The sequence below is a fragment of the Tiliqua scincoides genome, chromosome 11 (genome assembly GCF_035046505.1).
Source record: "Tiliqua scincoides isolate rTilSci1 chromosome 11, rTilSci1.hap2, whole genome shotgun sequence".
Classification (NCBI taxonomy): Eukaryota; Metazoa; Chordata; class Lepidosauria; order Squamata; family Scincidae; genus Tiliqua; species Tiliqua scincoides.
In genome coordinates, this window is record NC_089831.1 from 8,343,911 (window position 1) to 8,361,783 (window position 17,873).

Here is a 17,873-nt window from a genome sequence, read left to right on the forward strand (position 1 = left end):
CAGCTCAGCCTGTTGCTGGGACAAGGCTGCTTTTTCTTCTCCATGACTTGCACACAAGTGGCAAGATTTGAGCAGACCAAGTTAAGACAGCAGGGAAGAGTCTGTTCTACCCTGGCCTGCTTTGTCTGGTGTTGAAGAGCAGTCTGCTTCTGCAAGAATGTGGAAGCCCCCAGAGTTGACATGTTTTTAATAAAAGAAACCAATACACAACCGTTTGGATTTTAGTGCTGAAGGTTCAGTTGTAATAAATGGTATTTTAAAAAGACATTGGTGGTTCTTGTGTGATTTTTGGAAGGGTGGGAAGTGGGAAAGAGGAGAGTGGTAGCTTAACTGGGCAGAATCCACTGAATAACATTGGCTTGAACTTCCCCATTGGTGGGGGATGAGGGTTACAGAGAATTCTGCAATGGTGTGGCAGGCCCTTCTTCCTGGGAGACTCCAGGATAAACATGCCCTCGAGTTGCTGGTAGGCTGCAGGAGCAGGTGGAAGTCTAGTACATGAAAGTTTTCTCTTCTTGCTCCCATAGTCTAGCTTTTAGAGTGAGTGAGATAACACTTTCTTCCCATTCATCTACACTTCATCAACCACCACCCTGTCATTAGAATTAAGTGAGGATTAAGTTGTGTCCTAAGGTAGTCATGACCAAGCCTCATTGGGATTTGTATTAGCCACAACTAACAGCCGAATTGGTTGCTGTCGCTCTTTGGCTGTTAGTTATATGCATTTATGTGGCACTTCACCCAGAGCAAGACCACAGGTAGCTGTGGGAATCTGCACATACAAGTCAATGGCTGCATACAGAGGCCACCTCCTTCCTTGGGAGCTGATCCGTCTTGAGATGCTGATCTCCTTGTTACCTTGGCTAGCCTTCCAGTTTTCTGACATGAAGACTGATTGAAAAGAGAAGTCATCTCCTCTAGCTGGACATGACTAACATCCCTTAGTTTTGCATTTACATGTACTTCATTTACATGAAGGCCACCTTCCTTGGGAGCTGATCTGTCTTGAGATGATGATCTTCTTGTTACCTTGGCTAGCCTTCCAGTTTTCTGACATGAAGACTGATTGAAAAGAGAAGTCATCTCCTCTAGCTGGACATGACTAACATCCCTTAGTTTTGCATTTACATGTACTACTTTAGAATCCTTGATCAGCCCCTGAACATGCCCAGCGAGTGAGGCTGAACTGTCAAACTGCTGTACACCCCAAGATAGCTGCACAAGCACACTTGCATCTTATTCCGCATTGTTTTTGACCCATTTTTGCCCAGTCCACAGGTGTACACATTCAATGGCATGATCCTTCCACCTTGGAAAGAGAAAACCAGCCCCGAAATAAATAAAAGTGTGATTTGATGCCTCAGTGTTGCTCACCAACCAACTACCACATCATGACATTTAGAACTCCTGTGACTGAGCCCCAGCATCTATCTTCTCCCCTGCCTCTTGGGCCAGGTGGTTTCATAAAGCAATTTCTACTGCAGGATTCTAACATGTGCACCCCTTGCAAAGTTGGGAATGGCACTCTGGAGCAGCATTGTACAAGCACAGATGAACTTATTTCACATCCTTACTCTGATGTTTGCAATGAGCCCTCAAGAGTTCATGGTAGAATGCAAGAAAAGAACAAATGATGGAAGAAAAAAAACACACACACACATTACAAATGTGACTCTGCTGAGGGATTGATGTGCTTTGGCCTTGTGGTTGGGCTCACACTTTCAGTAACTTGAGACAGGAATTCCATAAAATCCCCGAATAGCATGTAAGTCAACAAGGAAACCCACCCTTTATCATTTTGCCTAACACTAGAACCAAATGGAAGCTGCCTTGCAAACGTACTTAGAGATAACACAACATGTATTTTGTTTTTTTATTTAATTTATCCAGCTCTAATAATGTACATGGCACAACAGAGCTTCATTAAAACAAACAAAGAGAGAAAGAAGGTCTTTGCTTCCAAAGAGCCTACAGTCAAACTGGGGATAGTAGGACAGGCAAGAGTATTGCAGCACAGATGTGAGAAGTGTGGCTGCATTCCCTTGCCCTTGATTAGAGTTCTATACATCCCTCTTAAGAATGAAGTAGTGACAGTTCCCTTTTACGAAACTAGACCCTCTCTTGTATCAAAACATAACTAGAAACAGAACAGATATTCTTATGTTATAATACAAAATAGCTCATTAGAAATGTCAAAACACTTCAACTTGAAGTAACTTTTGCCAAATTCTGTCAAGGAAATCAACTGACGAACATGGCTGTGTTTGAGGTAGCCTGTGAGGTAGCCTCTGAATGCCAGGTGCAAGCGAGTGCACCAGGATGCAGGTTTCTTGTTGTCTTGTGTGCTCCCTGAGGCATTTGCCATTAGATACAGAAAGCTGGACTAGATGGACCTTTGGCCTGATCCAGCAGGGCTCTTCTGATGTTCCTTGTTTCTTATTTAAAAATACATCCCCCAAATGCTTCAAAATCAGTTAATAATTTACCAAAGGAATAGCTGGCCTAGAGACAGGGTTAATTGCATGTTGCAGTTCTTATGAACCCTAGGAGGTACTGAATGAGGTATTTGGTGCTAAGTCATATTTCCCTGAGAGACTCTGCTTTCACTTAATTCACAAAAACCAAGGTTCTAGTCCTCAATTTGTGGGATATCACAGAAATCCTGAGAATGGCTGCCTAGGTGGGTAGCACAAAACGACACAAAATGAGATATCTTCCACTGGCCTCTACCATCTCTCCTGGTCCTACTCAGCTCTCTGCTTAATTCAGTGCATGCTCATTTTAAAGGGTCAGTGAATGGAGATGAGGTCAGTGAACATTGATGAGGATGAGAACGGTGTGGGAGAGAGGAGACGCTCAGCCTTCAACTCTCCTCTGCTTTTCACATCTCCTCATTCACAATTTAGCCAAGCTCAGGAGGCTGCAACCTAAAATGGAGGACAAGCCGGAAATTGCATCTGGGTCAAGCCTCCACTGTTCTCAAACTGGGTTGCACCAGCACAGTGCAACACTGTTTAGGAAACACAACATTTTCCACAGTGCGGAAAATGATGCACAACCCAGATGCTGCCTTCAGCTCATCCACCATTTTAGGTTGTAGTGCTGGAGGACCTATGACCCATGATCCACAAAAAATCGGGTCATGACCCACAGGTAGATGGTAACCCATCTAACCGTTGGGTTAGATGACAATTGCACTAGCAGGTGGATACCGCCAGATACCTCCAAAGATGTCTGCAGGAGCCACTTTGGGGACCTCTATTCTAGTCCTGACAACTGCAGAGAGATATCTGAAAATGGGTAAGCAAGGGCTGGGAAAATCTGAGAGGCCAGATGGGCTGCTGAACATGGTTCAGTGTACTTGGGTGGAGGGCGGGGATAGCCCTCCTTCCATGAACACGAAAACCAGAACGTTATGAAGGAATGGAGAAACATTGCAACCTGTTCAGTCTATGCTTCATCTATGCAAATTTGCAGGGTACTCCAAAGCCCTGACAATGGACAAATGCTACCTTAAATTGAAGCCAAGTAATGGGCCACCTTCTGAAATTCATTTAACACCTGTACAGCAGTATCTTGCAGCACTTGGGGTTTTTGTCAACCAACAACATTACAAGTCCAACCAACATTACCACAGATTTGGAGCCCTGGGATTTCCTTATCTGCCAGTTACCCCGAACCTGCGGGGGGGGGGGCAGACTTGGATCCTCTGGATGTTCTGAGCCTCTTGAAGCTTTGCTCCCCTTGCCTCCAGAGGTCCTTCCGAGCCCCACAGAGGCTGTCTGCATCTGCCTGCGTCCTCTGTGGGCCTCAGAATGGCCATTTAGACTGAAAAAGCACTAGTTCTGCAAAAAAAGCAAAAAAAAACAAACACAGCACTTCTGGTTTTGCAAAAACCATTTTTTCAGCCTAAATGGCTATTCTGAGGCCCACAGAGGCTGCAGGCAGATGCAGACAGCCTCTGTGGGGCTCGGAAAGGCCTCTGGATGCAAGGGGAGCATAGCTACAAGGGGCCCCCAAAATCCACGGATTTGAACATCCGCAGGGATTCAGAGAACAAAACCCCCACTAATAAAGTGGTTGCCTGTATATTGTAACCCCAGAAACAAACTTTTGTACAAAATTAAATATTTTGAACATCAGCAGCCTCAAAAACCCTCCACAGGCAGATCAAGCAGCTCAGCAGTAGGGTACCACTAGTTATTTCATAAGAAATATTTACAAAAGAAATATGAAGTTGGTACCACTTCAAATAGGCTCAGTCCAGCAGATAAAAAAGGTTCTTCCTGATGCCTAAACACACAAGATTGCACAGGCCGTACCAGGTCAGGAAGCAGCCCTGTCTGGCAACAGGTCTACTGCAGCTGCCAAAACATTCAGTTAGGAAAAAAATGTCACCAGGACCATCCCCTACGAAAAAAAACTTTGCCATCTTATATATGGCTTTAGGAGTGAATACTCCTCCCCCTTGCCCAAGGCAGATACTCTTCCTAAAAGCCTGTCCAGACAGGGCTTGCACACGGAGACAATCTCACCAGCAGAAGTCACTCTTCATAGCAATATAGGCTTTTCGAGATCAGTTCATCTCGTACAGTTTTCATGACACCCCTGAGTTCAATAGCACAGAGCGTATCCAGCAAAGTGTCCAAAGTCGCCTCCTTCCCCTTCTTGGTCTGCCAGGTCCGTAGCATCAGGAAATGCTGGTCATTCACACATTTTTCATCTGCCTCGGCAATATCGATATCATTGTCCGTTAGGCCAAGGGCCCTCATGAACCTCTTCCATGAGTTGAGAGGCACCACTTTACTGAAAATCTCAAAAGATAGACGCAGAGCTAGAAGGGGAGGAAATATATTAGGGCTGTGTAAATGTCGTCACTCTGCAGGAGTGTAGAAAAAGCATAGAATTGGGGGGAAGGAACTGGGCTAAGAACCTAGCTCTGCGTAGGGCCATTCGTGAAGCTCCCCTGAGGGTGTGGCCTCGGGCAGTGGAATGGAGGAGGAAGAGAATGCATACCAATATTCCCTCTAAGGCAGGGGTTCCCAAACTTTCCAGTGATGTAATGCTTTCCCTCCACTAGTGCCAGTCGTGGAACCCAGAAGTAAGTGCTGATGTCATGATGACACGTGATGTGATGTCATCAGCACTTACTTCTGGGTTCTGCAACTTCAGATGACCCTAAAATCAGTGTCAAACAAGTCAGGGTGGGTGCCTACCCCCCCCCAAAGGAAAACAACAAAATGTGCCATCTCTGGTCTGCAGTCTGTCCTGTCCCAATTGTGCTGCTGAGTGGCTTGGCCAGTACATGGCTCACACTGCCCCAGGGCATAGTGTTGCAAGGTGAACCTCTGCTCTAAGGACTTCTGGGAACTCTGAGCTAAATAGAGCTTGGCTTCAGTGGACTTGAGCTGAAAGGGAACAACGGTACCTATCCACCAGCAAGTGTTTAAGTCCATACTGATCGATGGCTTTAGGGGAGATGGAAGAATTGAAGGATTCTTACCGTCTGTTGGGTCCTTCCCATTTTGTGGAACCAAACGCCTCTCTGTTTCCTTAAACAAGAAGTAACACAGGCACGCACATTACCTAAATGACTTATGAAAGACCACTTGAAAAACAAATGAGACTCTGGGCACCAGCTTTAGACAGTGGCTGACTATGTCTGATCAGCAGTCTGAGCGAAACAAGATGATTATTGGGGTCTGCATTCTTAAATGCTATGAGGTCCTGATTCAAATCAAGACTGCAGAGTGAGCAAGTGTGTAGCAGGTTTCAACTCTCACCCCTGCAGTCCCAAACCAGAACCCAGTGGGTGCTATTTTAAAAGGGAAAAATCTTCCAATTGGCACCAATGAAAGATTTTTTCCTCCCCTAAAACTAGTCTCATGGAGTTCAGATCCAGACTGCAGTAGAGGTAAAGTGCAAAGCCTTGTTGTATACACCCACATGCATGCACATTACAGTCCCGGTCCTAACAAGGGCTCCAAGCAGCTGTTACTGGCATTTTACAACTACAGACATGTGGACCCTCACCTCTGTGACCTGGCCCTGTGTTTGTGACCCTATTAATGCTGTCAGTTAAACCAGCCTCCTTTTTTCTATGGCGTACCAAACTCATCCCGTGTATATAAAGCTTGTGCTTAGAGAAAAAGAAACTCAAAGTTTCCTGGCAGTAAGCCCTATCAAACACAATGAGACTTACTTCTGAGTAGGCATTCATCAGATTGCATTTATCTCAATTACCTTCTCCAGCAAAGACATCATTGTGCTGGCCTCCTCCGTGTTTGGTGATCTCTGGTCTACTTGTTCATTCTGACTCTCCGGATCCCCTGATGACTGCAGAATGAATTTCCTCCTTAGCCGCTGGAGAGTCTTGCAACAAGTACAAAAGGTAAGGATGCTTACTTGTAACTATAATTCTCTGAGCAATTTTCTGCCCAGACACACATAGCGCAGTTCTGCGCAGGTGCAGAGTGGACCTGGGAAGCTTCCAGAGCTTTATTGAACGTTCTGCCCCCGAGCTTGAGCAAGGGAAACCCCATGCACACTGTACGTCCTTAAGGACAGAGAGAACATTCATTCCCAAAGTTTAAATTATACACAGGTGACCCCCAGAAGATCCAGTTATCTTCGGTTCCCCATGCCCCATTGTCTTTGTTTAGGTTGATTACATTCCCCCAAAGGGAGATGAAGAGCAGTTCGCTCTTAGTCTCTCCTTCTAGGCTACTTGCCTGTTCATCTGGTTTTAAGCTTTTTGCTTAAAGTGTTTGTTCAAGCAAAACACCTTATCACTTCGGGGGAATGTAATCCACTTACACAAAGGTAATGGGTTGCAGGGTGGGGAGCGGAGATAGGGTTCTCCCTTATTCACAGTTTCCGGTAACCATGGGGGAGAAGAAATATATTCCCACAGATACTGGGGGACGCCTGTAATATGAACAGCTGCAGAGAGGGCAGTTGGGCGGATTGTGTGTCTGCACAGATTACCACTTGAAGAACTATAGTTACAGTTAAGCAAACCGTCCTCCTCTTCCTCCTCAGTGGGTCTCTGTGCAGTCACATGCAGTGGAGAGTAGCCAGCTTCCCCTGCATTTGGAGGTGGTGCAGGTTGGCCATAATGTGCAACAGTTCTCAAACTTGTGTCAAGGGCATAGAACTTGATGAAGGTTGATGGTGTAGACCAGCACTTCCCAAGTTCCCCCGCCCATGACGAGCCCCGCCCATGCAGCAAACGCAGCATACAACTTCCAGGTGTAGCTGGTGATGATGTCTAACTGGGGATCACCAACTACTTTCAGGTCAGAGACCGCGATGTGACACTACAAACAGTGGTAAGAGTCTACGGGTGGCTTTTTCAAGCGCACAAAATGGGCTTTTCCAAACCAACCGCGGGAGCTCAGCCCGCCAAGCCAAGCCTCCCACTGCTGCTTGTAGTCTCGTGATCTCACTGCCACCTGGTGAGCAACCCTCATCACCCCTGCTCGCTTGTCACACTGCCCCTGGGAGCCTCGCCTCACAGATCGGGGACCTCAGATGGAATCCATGTTCTACAGAACCCTGGAAGCTGACATCTCTCAAGATAGGAATAGCAGATGTAAGCACTCTGGTGAGATATTATTTCAATGAGGCTTGTGGCTTTCCCTTACCCTCCTGGCAAGCCACAGGGTGAACCTGTGGACAAAATCCTATGTCTCCTTAGAAGTAAGTCCTATTGTGTTCAATGGGGCTTACTCTCAGGAAAGCATGTATAGGATGGCAGCCTTAGTTACCCAATTCACTGCAGCCCAATCCCTACTAAATCCCACCCACATGCCAATGAAGCCACCAGAATTCCTTTTAGGATTGAGCCTTTTTATGCAGTGTCAATTCAGGAAATGTACACCTAGGCTTTCCTTGCCTATATTTCAGCTTTCTGGACAAAATATGCTGAGGTAAAAACAAACTTGTATCTTCCCTGACTTTATCAGTCTTAGGATACAATCCTAACACATCCTTGGGCCAGTGAAAGTCCCTTGCGTAAAGGTACGCAAGCGTACCGTAAAGCACATTTGCACCTCCTTTGTAGTTGGGGAGGCTGGTGGGATCTCCCTGCACCGGAACAACATCCTGATCAGATAAGTTTGCGCTGGCTGGGCAGGGGTTTGGGGGGGGCATGGAGAGGGCGGGAGGAAGGCATTCTGGGGAAGGGGGAAGGTGGGCAGTCCTGTGGGTGGGTGGTGGGGAAGCAGGGGGTGAGGCCAGGATCTGGCACTAACGCCGGATCTTAACCCTGTTCCCAGGCAGACTGGGGCAGCTCAGATTTGCGCCATCACTTCAGGTGGTGCAGATCCAAGTAGGCCCATCGGGGCTGCTACAGTTCTACCCAGAGTAAGGGGAACCAATTCCCCTTGCCCCGAGCTGAGCTGCAGTCAGCTCCAAACTTGTGCTGGATACAGCGCAGGTCAGTTGGCCTGGCCTGCCTGTTCCAGCACAAGTTAGGATTGCGCTGTTAGTTATTTACTTCAAAGAAGGCAGCAATAATGTTGGTGGTGCAAAAAGACATGAAGTCCAGGAGCGGTGGGTCTCACTGCGAGGGGCGTCTTGCTCATCAGTGTATGTGTGTGTGGGGTGGGGGGCGGTTTACACCCCTTAGTGGAGATATGCACTACAATGAGGGAGGAAGATAATTGAGAAGCGTTCCTCACAATTCTGCTTCCACAGCAGTTGAAAAGGAATGGGGAGATTGAAAATTCTTCTCGCCTTTGAGGCACACGGCATGCACCAGGTTTTCCTCCCCTTTTGAGCAGAGGCAGAATGCTCAACAATGCTCTGGAAGCTTCCAAGGTTAGCTCTGCACATGCAGAGAACTCCACTACATGTGACTGCACAGAAACCGCGAAGAATATTCACTAGTACACTCATACTTCATAAAATCCAACACCCTTGGTCTGCCCATGAAGGCAAAATAGATAAAATTAGGAGGCTGTTGCAAGCAGCAGCAATAAGTGTCTTACCAGGCAAGGGGTACTAATCCTGCCACCCAAAGGTCCTTATCAGATACATTTTTACTCATCAGCAATGCCCCTCTAAGAAAGACGGGATTCATTTCCAGTTAAAGGGCTACTCACACAGGCTGCACTCCTGAACAATGTGTGTACAGGATACGTTTTAAGTAACAAATACCCCTGGAGTAGAATCTTGTCCATGGAAAATATTCAATTGATTTCAAGTGCTGCAATTTGGCAGTACTGTGAATCCGAATACTGATCTCTCATACAGTTGTACAGTGAACCCTCAATTTAATGGACTGATGGGGGAAGGGATATTGTAATGCCAAAAGCCCCATTAAATCCAAGTGCATTTAAGTCAATGGAAACGGCTATGTGCAAAACATACTGTATAGGTCTATTTTTTAAGGAGGCAGAGAACCTCTGTTTCTGAAGTCTTTGAAATGAGGGTTCATTAAATATTTAAGTATTTGATTACAAATGATAGGCTAAAAGATATACAAGCATATGCACTATCACTATCTCTGTGGGTGGATTAGCAAAATAGCTCATCTTTCCCATTGTGTTCTGATTGGCTATTTATGAATGCATGAAGCCATCACCTACAGAGTCATACTATGCGTCCATTTTGGCCAGTATTGTCAACACTGACTAGTAGAGGCTCTCTAGGGTTCAGAAGGGGTCTTTCTCTGCCTTCTCTGGTGACCTCAGGAACTGAACCTGGGGCCCTCTACATGCTAAGCATATGCTCTGAGCTACTGACTCTCCCCTCCATAGCTTAGGGCAGGGGTTCCCAAAGTGTTATGTCGCAGTGGCCTCTCCTACTTCTCCCGGGCACTGTCCTCCTGGATCTTGCAATATCTCGTGAGATTTGGGTGCCACCATTTTGGTGGCAAGATCACGGTATCTCACAAGATTTGGGTGCTGCCATCTTGGGAGATTTCATGAGACCCAAGATGGTGGCATCTGGCTGAGCCAGGAAGAAGAGGCTGAGAGGGCACCACGACCCAGATAAGTTTGGGAACCACTGGGTTTTGGCGTTTGGAGAGTCTATTATGTAACCTTCAATTCAAAATTGATTCTGCTCCACTGCCAGACCATCACTCAGTATCTGAACGTCCCACAATTGCTACACCAAGTCCAGCAAGCCACACACCCACGAGTCATTGGATTAGCATTAAAGACGGTATTATGAACCAAAGACTCTTTGCAGCAGCCAAGGTCCAAGTCATTTATACTCAGAATAGAAGCAGATCTGATTGACTTACCCCAGAGCTGCATACGGTCACTCGAGATTCTGTCACATTGGCAGCAAAGAAAGAGAGAAAAAACACCATTATCAAGTTTCACTTTGCAGGACCCTGATCAAGGTTAAATTTTCCATAAGCTTCTTGGGAATATGGATCAGATGTGCAACCATTTCAGATGATCCAAGGAACCATGAGTGGTTGGATCACGAATGCAATGAGCACAGAGCTCCGACGCTCCCTCAGCACCACACATGCTCAGTTGCAAAAGAGAAATTCTGGTTTGTTAAACCACAAATCTGTGTGTCATCCAAAACCAGGAGCTCTCTTTTTAACAGTGGTTTGCAAACCAGGATATGAGCTAGGACCCTGTCTCATCCTTTCTAAAAGCTGAAACATTTACTTTTATCCCACTCCTTCCCTCCAAGGAGCTCAGGGCAGTATACACAATTCTACCACCACCACCACTTTATCCTCACAATGACCCTGCAAGGTAGGCTAGGGCCAATGAGTTTCATGACTGAGTAGGCATGTGAACTGGGGGCTTGCCTGGCTACAGTCCAGCCCTCTAGCCACTATGCTGTACTGGCTGTCAGAAAAATGCCATGCTTACCTCTGCGTCTCTTCACGCACAAATATACTGCCAAAATACACACAGCCACAATCATGATAATGCCAGGATATATCCAAATGCTATATCCACTGGAACCTTGAGAAAGAATGGAAAAAGAAAAGCAAGTCAGCAAGACCTACATCAATCCCTTCCACCCCCACCAACCCCCTACTCATCAAAACTAGATTAGGTTAGTTCAGTGGTTCCCAAACTTTTAGCGCTGAGACCCACTTTTAAAAATGACACTCTATTAGGACCCACCTAGGTTTGCCAGACTTTTTAAAAAAGAGATCTAGAAATACAGTAAAAATTTTATTTATTTATAAGTGATCATAGCCATTAAAAAGACCCTCAAACATTTATCTCCCTGTATTGACACATGCTTGCAAACTGCAGGAGATGAGCTCTTTGCAGGATAATTAGCAGCTACAGTGTCTGATTTTTGAATAGTCTATGGGCTTGAGGAAATCAGTTATCTGATCTTTCCATCACTCTTTGGGGATCCACCAAAAATCAGGCTGCGGCCCATCAGTGGGTCCCAACCCACAATTTGGGAACTACTGGGTTAGTTACATCAAAAAGCCATCTTTGGTAGAGCACAGTCAGAAGGAAAACTGCATGGCTGGTTCAAGATCTCCCAGCACCTGAAGCAACATGCTTAATGCTACCTCTCCTCCCAGCCACTGCCTCCTTGAAGGAAAAAAAGCAGATGAAACCTAGAAGACGCCTCCACACTTCCACTCCAACCCCCACTTTCTTTACATATCCAGGGAATGGGCGGGACGGGCGGGACAGGGAAGCCCCAGGTCAATCCACTGGAGGCAAACTCCTCATTCAATCTCAGAGATGGGCCAGCCCTAGCTGCTTGTATTCCCTCTTAAGTGGTTCCCAAATTTACCTGGGTCACCACACCCTGTGCCCTCATTGTCCTGGCTCAGGTGGGCACTGCCAATTTGGAACTTGTGAAATATCATGAGATCCAAAATGGCCACACTCCTGTGAGAATGCCACCCTAAGGTATCGTGATGCACACTTTGGGAAACCCCGTCCTAAGGGAACTGCAGTGCCGCAGACACAAATTATCCTGCTCTTACCTGCTGCAGGAGTTGGTGAGGTTGGAGGGGTAACTGTTGAGGGCTTTTCACATTGTATATCGCTCTCTGGGGTACAAGGATGCACCATCACTTCTCCATCAGGGCACCTGGGTGACAAAAGAAGAAAAACAACAGGAAGCCAGAATTCCAGACGCCTCCATCCTTCACGAGACACAGCATGGCTCCCCCTCCAGCTTCCTAGATTTAGTAAGTATGGAATAGAGTATTGGGCTACCACAGTACTGGCCCACCCATGCAGCCACCCGATTAGCCTGAACCTGCTACCACCACCGCCCTCCAGCATGCAGCCAATGCAGGCTGAATTGATCTCCTTCCTGGTCACTTGAGCAAGGAGGAGCTCATTCCCCTCCTTACTGTGATCCTCGCGCACTGCTGTGAAACTCCAAAGTGCATGACTTCCAGTTTCATTTACAGTTTGCACTGCCCCTATAAATGGACCTGGAGGTCCCACTCTTCTGGGTTTCATGGCAGCGCATGAGGAGCATGGCGAGGCTTCTGGTTTTGCTTGAAAGCACAGAGGCAGTGGACTCAAGAAGCATCAGGCGGCATTCTGAGTTGGGCCACCACAGACTGCTGTATCCAGATGCCCCCATCCATCACTCGTATTTCTTCCACTTCATTCTCTCTGTCTTTCCAAATCTAGGAAGCAGGAGGAGGAGAAGCGGTAGAGGCTGGCATGTCACTGAGTGGGGGGCAAGTTTTAGTATGTAGGCACCAGTTACAAAACTCCAAGGCTTTCATTCACCTTTTGGAAAACTCCAATTTTTAGAGAAAGGCCTGCTCAATACGTGGCCAGTCTCTGCTCAAGGCTTAGAAATCTGAAGGGATTTGGAAGAGGGTGAACTGATGACAGTGAGCAAGCCTGCTCTTAAAACACCTCTGTTCCTCCAATTTCCATTTCTCCACTCACATAGCCCACTCCTATGTATATCCCATAAGTTCCAATTTCCCCATGTGGGGAAATTGCTCTCTCGCTCTCTATTTCATTCTGATCCGAAGCAGGGGGGGACGGGACCTGAAAGAAATTCCCCACTGTGCACATTTTTTGCTTCCAGAATATACAGTTGCCAAGTTATTGCATCCACATTTTAAATAGCTGGGTTGTCTAATGGGAAGAGCATAGTGCTGACCTGGGGGAGCATTTAAGGCACGTCTCACAGGGCAACCCGGGGGAACAATAGGAGCCGGTTTTGCAGGCACACTGCGTGTTGTTGGTTTTGGTGCAAGGTTTGCGCTCCACCTCATCTGGAATGACAATGAAACGGAAAGAGGTACAATTCAGTAAAGTGTCCCTGCAGCAGAATTGAGCATATATGAACAAACAGTTGGACCTTGGTATCCTTAGGCCATCCATTCCACGATGCCAGAGGATACTGAATTCAGTGGATAATGAAATCCGCAGGGGGCACATGCACTCCCACAGTTGGGAGTGGGGGCTGTACCTGGCCCACTGGAGGTCACATGTGGCCTCCCGGCCTCCTCAGAAGCCTCCCAGATGCGACAGGGAAGCACTTCCTGTTTGCGCCAGGAACCCAGAGATCCTCTAAGGCCCTCCAGCCGTGAACTTGGCATGCGCGGAAATTCAAATCGAGCATGCGGATAAGGAGGGCCCACTGCACGAAGTAGGCCCACTTCTACTGAATCCTAACACTGGGTCACCTCGTTCGGTATCAGTGGCGTAGCTAATGATCGTGTAGCCCAGTGCCAAGGTCAAAATGTTGCCCAGGAAGTGATGTCACAACCAGAAATGACGTCATGCCTGGGCTTTTTCAAAAGTGAAAAGGCATCTATCTGCTACCTGGGGTCAAAGAAGATTTATAGTCCCACCCCCCCAACAAAATCAAATTAATAAATAAAAAGTATGCCCCTGGTAGGTTCGAGACACTGTGTCGGGGTGAAGAGGGATGGTTATTCTTCTCTTGCTAAATATAAGAGGGCACCTCTTGAACAACAGTTTCATAGGTCAGTTCTGAGTTAAGAAAATCCACTTTTTGTTCTATACGGCAACTGTGTTTTCATTTTCTGGTTAATTGACCATAACTTTTGAAAGAATGCAGATATTCCAAAGGGGTTTGTTTCATTGCATTCTACATTAAATTACCTTTCCAGTGATATATAACATGATGCTATTAATCATATATATCAAGATTTTCGCAATTTTGGTCACTACTGTCAAGCTCAGCTTGTTGCCCCCCTAAAACTTGATGCCTGGTGCAACTGCTACCCCTTGCACCTCCTTAGCTATGCCACTGTTCAGTATTGTCTACACACTGACTGGCAACGGCTCTCCAGGATTGGGGTCTTTCCCAGCACTTACTAAGAGATGATCTCCGACACTCTTTCTCTCGATACTGAGCTAAACAAACGCATCGGTAAAGCAGCTACCACGTTTTCCAGACTCACAAAGAGAGTCTGGTCCAACAAGAAGCTGACAGAACATACCAAGATCCAGGTCTACAGAGCTTGCGTCCTGAGTACACTTCTGTACTGCAGCGAGTCATGGACTCTCTGCTCACAACAGGAGAGGAAACTGAACGCTTCACCTGGCAGGACAAAGTTCCTAACAACACAGTCCTGGAATGTGCTGGAATCCCTAGCATGTATGCACTGCTGAAACAGAGACGCCTGCGTTGGCTCGGTCATGTCGTGAGAATGGATGATGGCCGGATCCCAAAGGATCTCCTCTATGGAGAACTCGTGCAAGGAAAGCGCCCTACAGGTAGACCACAGCTGTGATACAAGGACATCTGCAAGAGGGATCTGAAGGCCTTAGGGATGGACCTCAACAAGTGGGAAACCCTGGCCTCTGAGCGGTCCGCTTGGAGGCAGGCTGTGCAGCATGGCCTTTCCCAGTTTGAAGAGACACTTTGCCAGCAGTCTGAGGCAAAGAGGCAAAGAAGGAAGGCCCATAGCCAGGGAGACAGACCAGGGACAGACTGCACTTGCTCCCGGTGTGGAAGGGATTGTCACTCCCGGATTGGCCTTTTCAGCCACACTAGACGCTGTGCCAGAACCACCTTTCAGAGTGCGATACCATAGTCTTTCGAGACTGAAGGTTGCCAATACAATACAATACAATACAATACAATACAATACAATACAATACAATACAAAGAGATGGTAGGGATTGAACCCGGGATCTTCTGCATGCAAAACAGGGGCTCTACTACTGAACTATGGCCCCATCCCTAAATTCCTAGCATGCAAAATCTTGTGTAGCTGAGTGTATGTCTTTAGTGTTGTGCTCAGTTTCACACCCCATCACCCTGCTTGCCTGGCTAACTCCACTCATTTACAGTAGTGGCAAGTGTGAGACAAGGCTGCCCCCTGCAGGCAGGACTCAACACCCACTCATTACCTAATAGTCTGCAGGTTTTGCAGCTAGAGCACGAACTGTGTTCATTCTTGTGTTGGAAGAATGTGTCATCTGGACAGGGAAGGCAAGTCCCTTCAGCTTCTGAGCGCGTACAGTGTGCAGAGACGTAAGTGCCTGAAAGAAAGTAGTTAAACATGTTAATGCAGATACGTTTGTTGAAAAATGGTATATATTCTTATTAATAAATGATAAATAATAAATAATAAATAATAATAATAGCACCAGAGGCAGCAGCATGAGATTTTTCAATGACACCAAAGTGTCTCTGCTCACTTCCGTTATAAAGTCTGGTTAGCTGAAGGGACCAAATTCACTCCTCACATATGCGGGTGTCCCCCGCAGAATATCCCCCATCCCCCGCGGGTATCTGCAGAATCTGTGGTTTCACTTATTTGTGGTTAACAAATCCACTCCACCCAGCATGACTCATAGCTCTTCCTTTGCCAAAGCTTTGCAAAATGTAACCTTTTTCCTTCGCTACAGAATGCTGTGAAAACTAAACTGACACCAAGAACACTAGACTTATTATTATTATTATTAACAGTATTTATATACCGCTTTTCAACTAAAAGTTCACAAAGCGGTTTACAGAGAAAAATCAAACAACTAGTGGCTCCCTGTCCCAAAAGGGCTCACAATCTAAAAAGATGCAAAAGAATACCAGCAGACAGCCACTAGAACAGACAGTGCTGGGGTGAGGTGGGCCAGTTACTTTCCCCCTGCTAAAAAAAGAGGAGCACCCACTTGAAAAAGTGCCTCTTATCCAATCAGCAGCACTTAGAGCTGCTACGCCAGTGATTGTCACCTTTTTCATTTCAGGACACACTGTCAAGGTACGAAAATTGTCAAGGCGCACCATCAGTTCTTGACAACTAACAAGGCACACCATGCCATTGGTGAGGGGCTCTAATAAATGACCCTCCCCCAGACTCCTGTGGCACACCTGCAGACCATTCACAGCACAGTGGTTGAAAATGGCTGTGGTACACCAACGCTGTAGGAGGCGACAGAGAGAACTAACAGGAAGTGGAGTTAGAATTCTCTATCTCTCTGCTTCCCTCTCCTATCCACTTCCTGTTAGTGTTCTCTCTGGTGCCTCCTATAGCGTTAGTCTAGCAGCTCTGTTCTCAATGCAAAGCCTTGGCAAAAGAAGAGAGGCGAGTCATGAGTGTGACCGGGTGTATCTAAGTAGGGTTTGCTGCTATCTGTGGTTTCGGTATTTGCAGAAACAGCAGGAAACTATCCCCCGAGAGGATACCGGGGGATGCCTATACTGCATAAGCTCTGCCTGTCCTTATTTTCTGGCACAAATTCCCTAGTAAATTGCTGTTGCTATTTTGTCTTCAGGGGGTCAGTTTACTTGAGGATGTGTGACCAAAACAGACTTCACCCCACAGGAAACATGGAAAGGTTTCGTTATGTCTAACTTCTTCAGTTTGCACTCTATTTGTGCTCTGGAGCTAGTTTTTCTATAAAATTTGCTTTTGAGTTGAGAAAAATGACTGAGCTTCAGGTGACCTCATCTCTGCCAGGTGCCTCAACAGGAAGACTATTCATTTGTTAAAGTTTATCCAAGACAAGAGCAGGTAGCGCATGGGAAATCTTAGCTGGAAATGTGTGATTCAGAAGCTTGCAGTGAGGGGAAGAGGAGAGATTAAAAAAAGAGAGAGCAACAACTGTCAACCAGTGAGCCTTGGGGGAGGGTAACTTAGTAGGACCACTGGGCTGTGTGGTGCGCCTTGACAGTTGTAGTGGTCTATGTACTGTGAGAGGAAAAAGGTTGAACATTGCTGGAATAGAGTAACTTTTTTGGGAAGGAGCTTTTATGGTCTTTCCCATTTCCACATTTTGGAAGCACACTCCTTCTTTCCCCTCTTTGACCCTAATGAGGGACCACTGTGCTGGTTCCCTTGGAATGGAAATAGACCTCCAAGCTACACTGAGGCAGGCCAAGCCTTAAATCTTGCAGATGACGTAGGAGAAGGAAGGCACATTGGATAACTAAAGATAACTCTTTTGCATGTTGGGATGGGGGAGGGGAAGAAAGCCCTACTCACTGAGATCTAGAAACCTGAGATGTAACCTGGCTTAACTTTCAGATGTATATCCCATTATTTCAAAGGTTCTATTTCCTGCCCTTCAACCATGATAACAAGATGACTATAAAAAGGAAACTCTTACGATTACTTTACTAACACACCAAACTTAGGAAGTCAGTGACAAGAGCTTATTGAAATAAGCACACAGAGCAACTTTTCAACCAGGTCTCAAAGTTGTACAAAATTTATCAGCAAACATTTGCAGTTAATCTATCATCTCCATGTGATAAGCTTCACCTGTGAATCAACAGTGGAACGGGGAAGCAAGGAAATGACTCGGGGATTGTTTGTGTGATAACAGGGCCTAACATTAAGTGCACAAGGCCACTCTTTTTTTCACCTGTAACATGCTGGAGGGGATGTTATTGGATGGAATGCCAATAAGAGAGGCTAGTGACTCAGAGACTGAGCTGTGAAGCAAGACTTTGACCAGCTT

At 46.4% G+C, this 17,873-nt stretch overlaps 1 protein-coding gene across 1 annotated transcript in view; it reads right to left on the reverse strand.

The window, feature by feature from the left end:
* Positions 1–3,997: 3,997 nt before the first annotated feature.
* LOC136662532 (tumor necrosis factor receptor superfamily member 10A-like) overlaps positions 3,998–17,873 on the reverse strand; it is a 32,578-nt gene continuing 18,702 nt past the window's right edge. Inside the window, exons 3-10 of the mRNA XM_066639782.1 lie at positions 15,321–15,452; positions 13,093–13,207; positions 11,942–12,048; positions 10,848–10,943; positions 10,256–10,284; positions 6,244–6,372; positions 5,504–5,552; positions 3,998–4,834 (exon numbers count right to left, since the gene is read on the reverse strand). Of these exons, the coding sequence (XP_066495879.1) occupies positions 4,545–4,834; positions 5,504–5,552; positions 6,244–6,372; positions 10,256–10,284; positions 10,848–10,943; positions 11,942–12,048; positions 13,093–13,207; positions 15,321–15,452 (947 nt within the window). The 3' untranslated portion in view covers positions 3,998–4,544. The remainder of the gene's footprint in view (positions 4,835–5,503; positions 5,553–6,243; positions 6,373–10,255; positions 10,285–10,847; positions 10,944–11,941; positions 12,049–13,092; positions 13,208–15,320; positions 15,453–17,873) is intronic.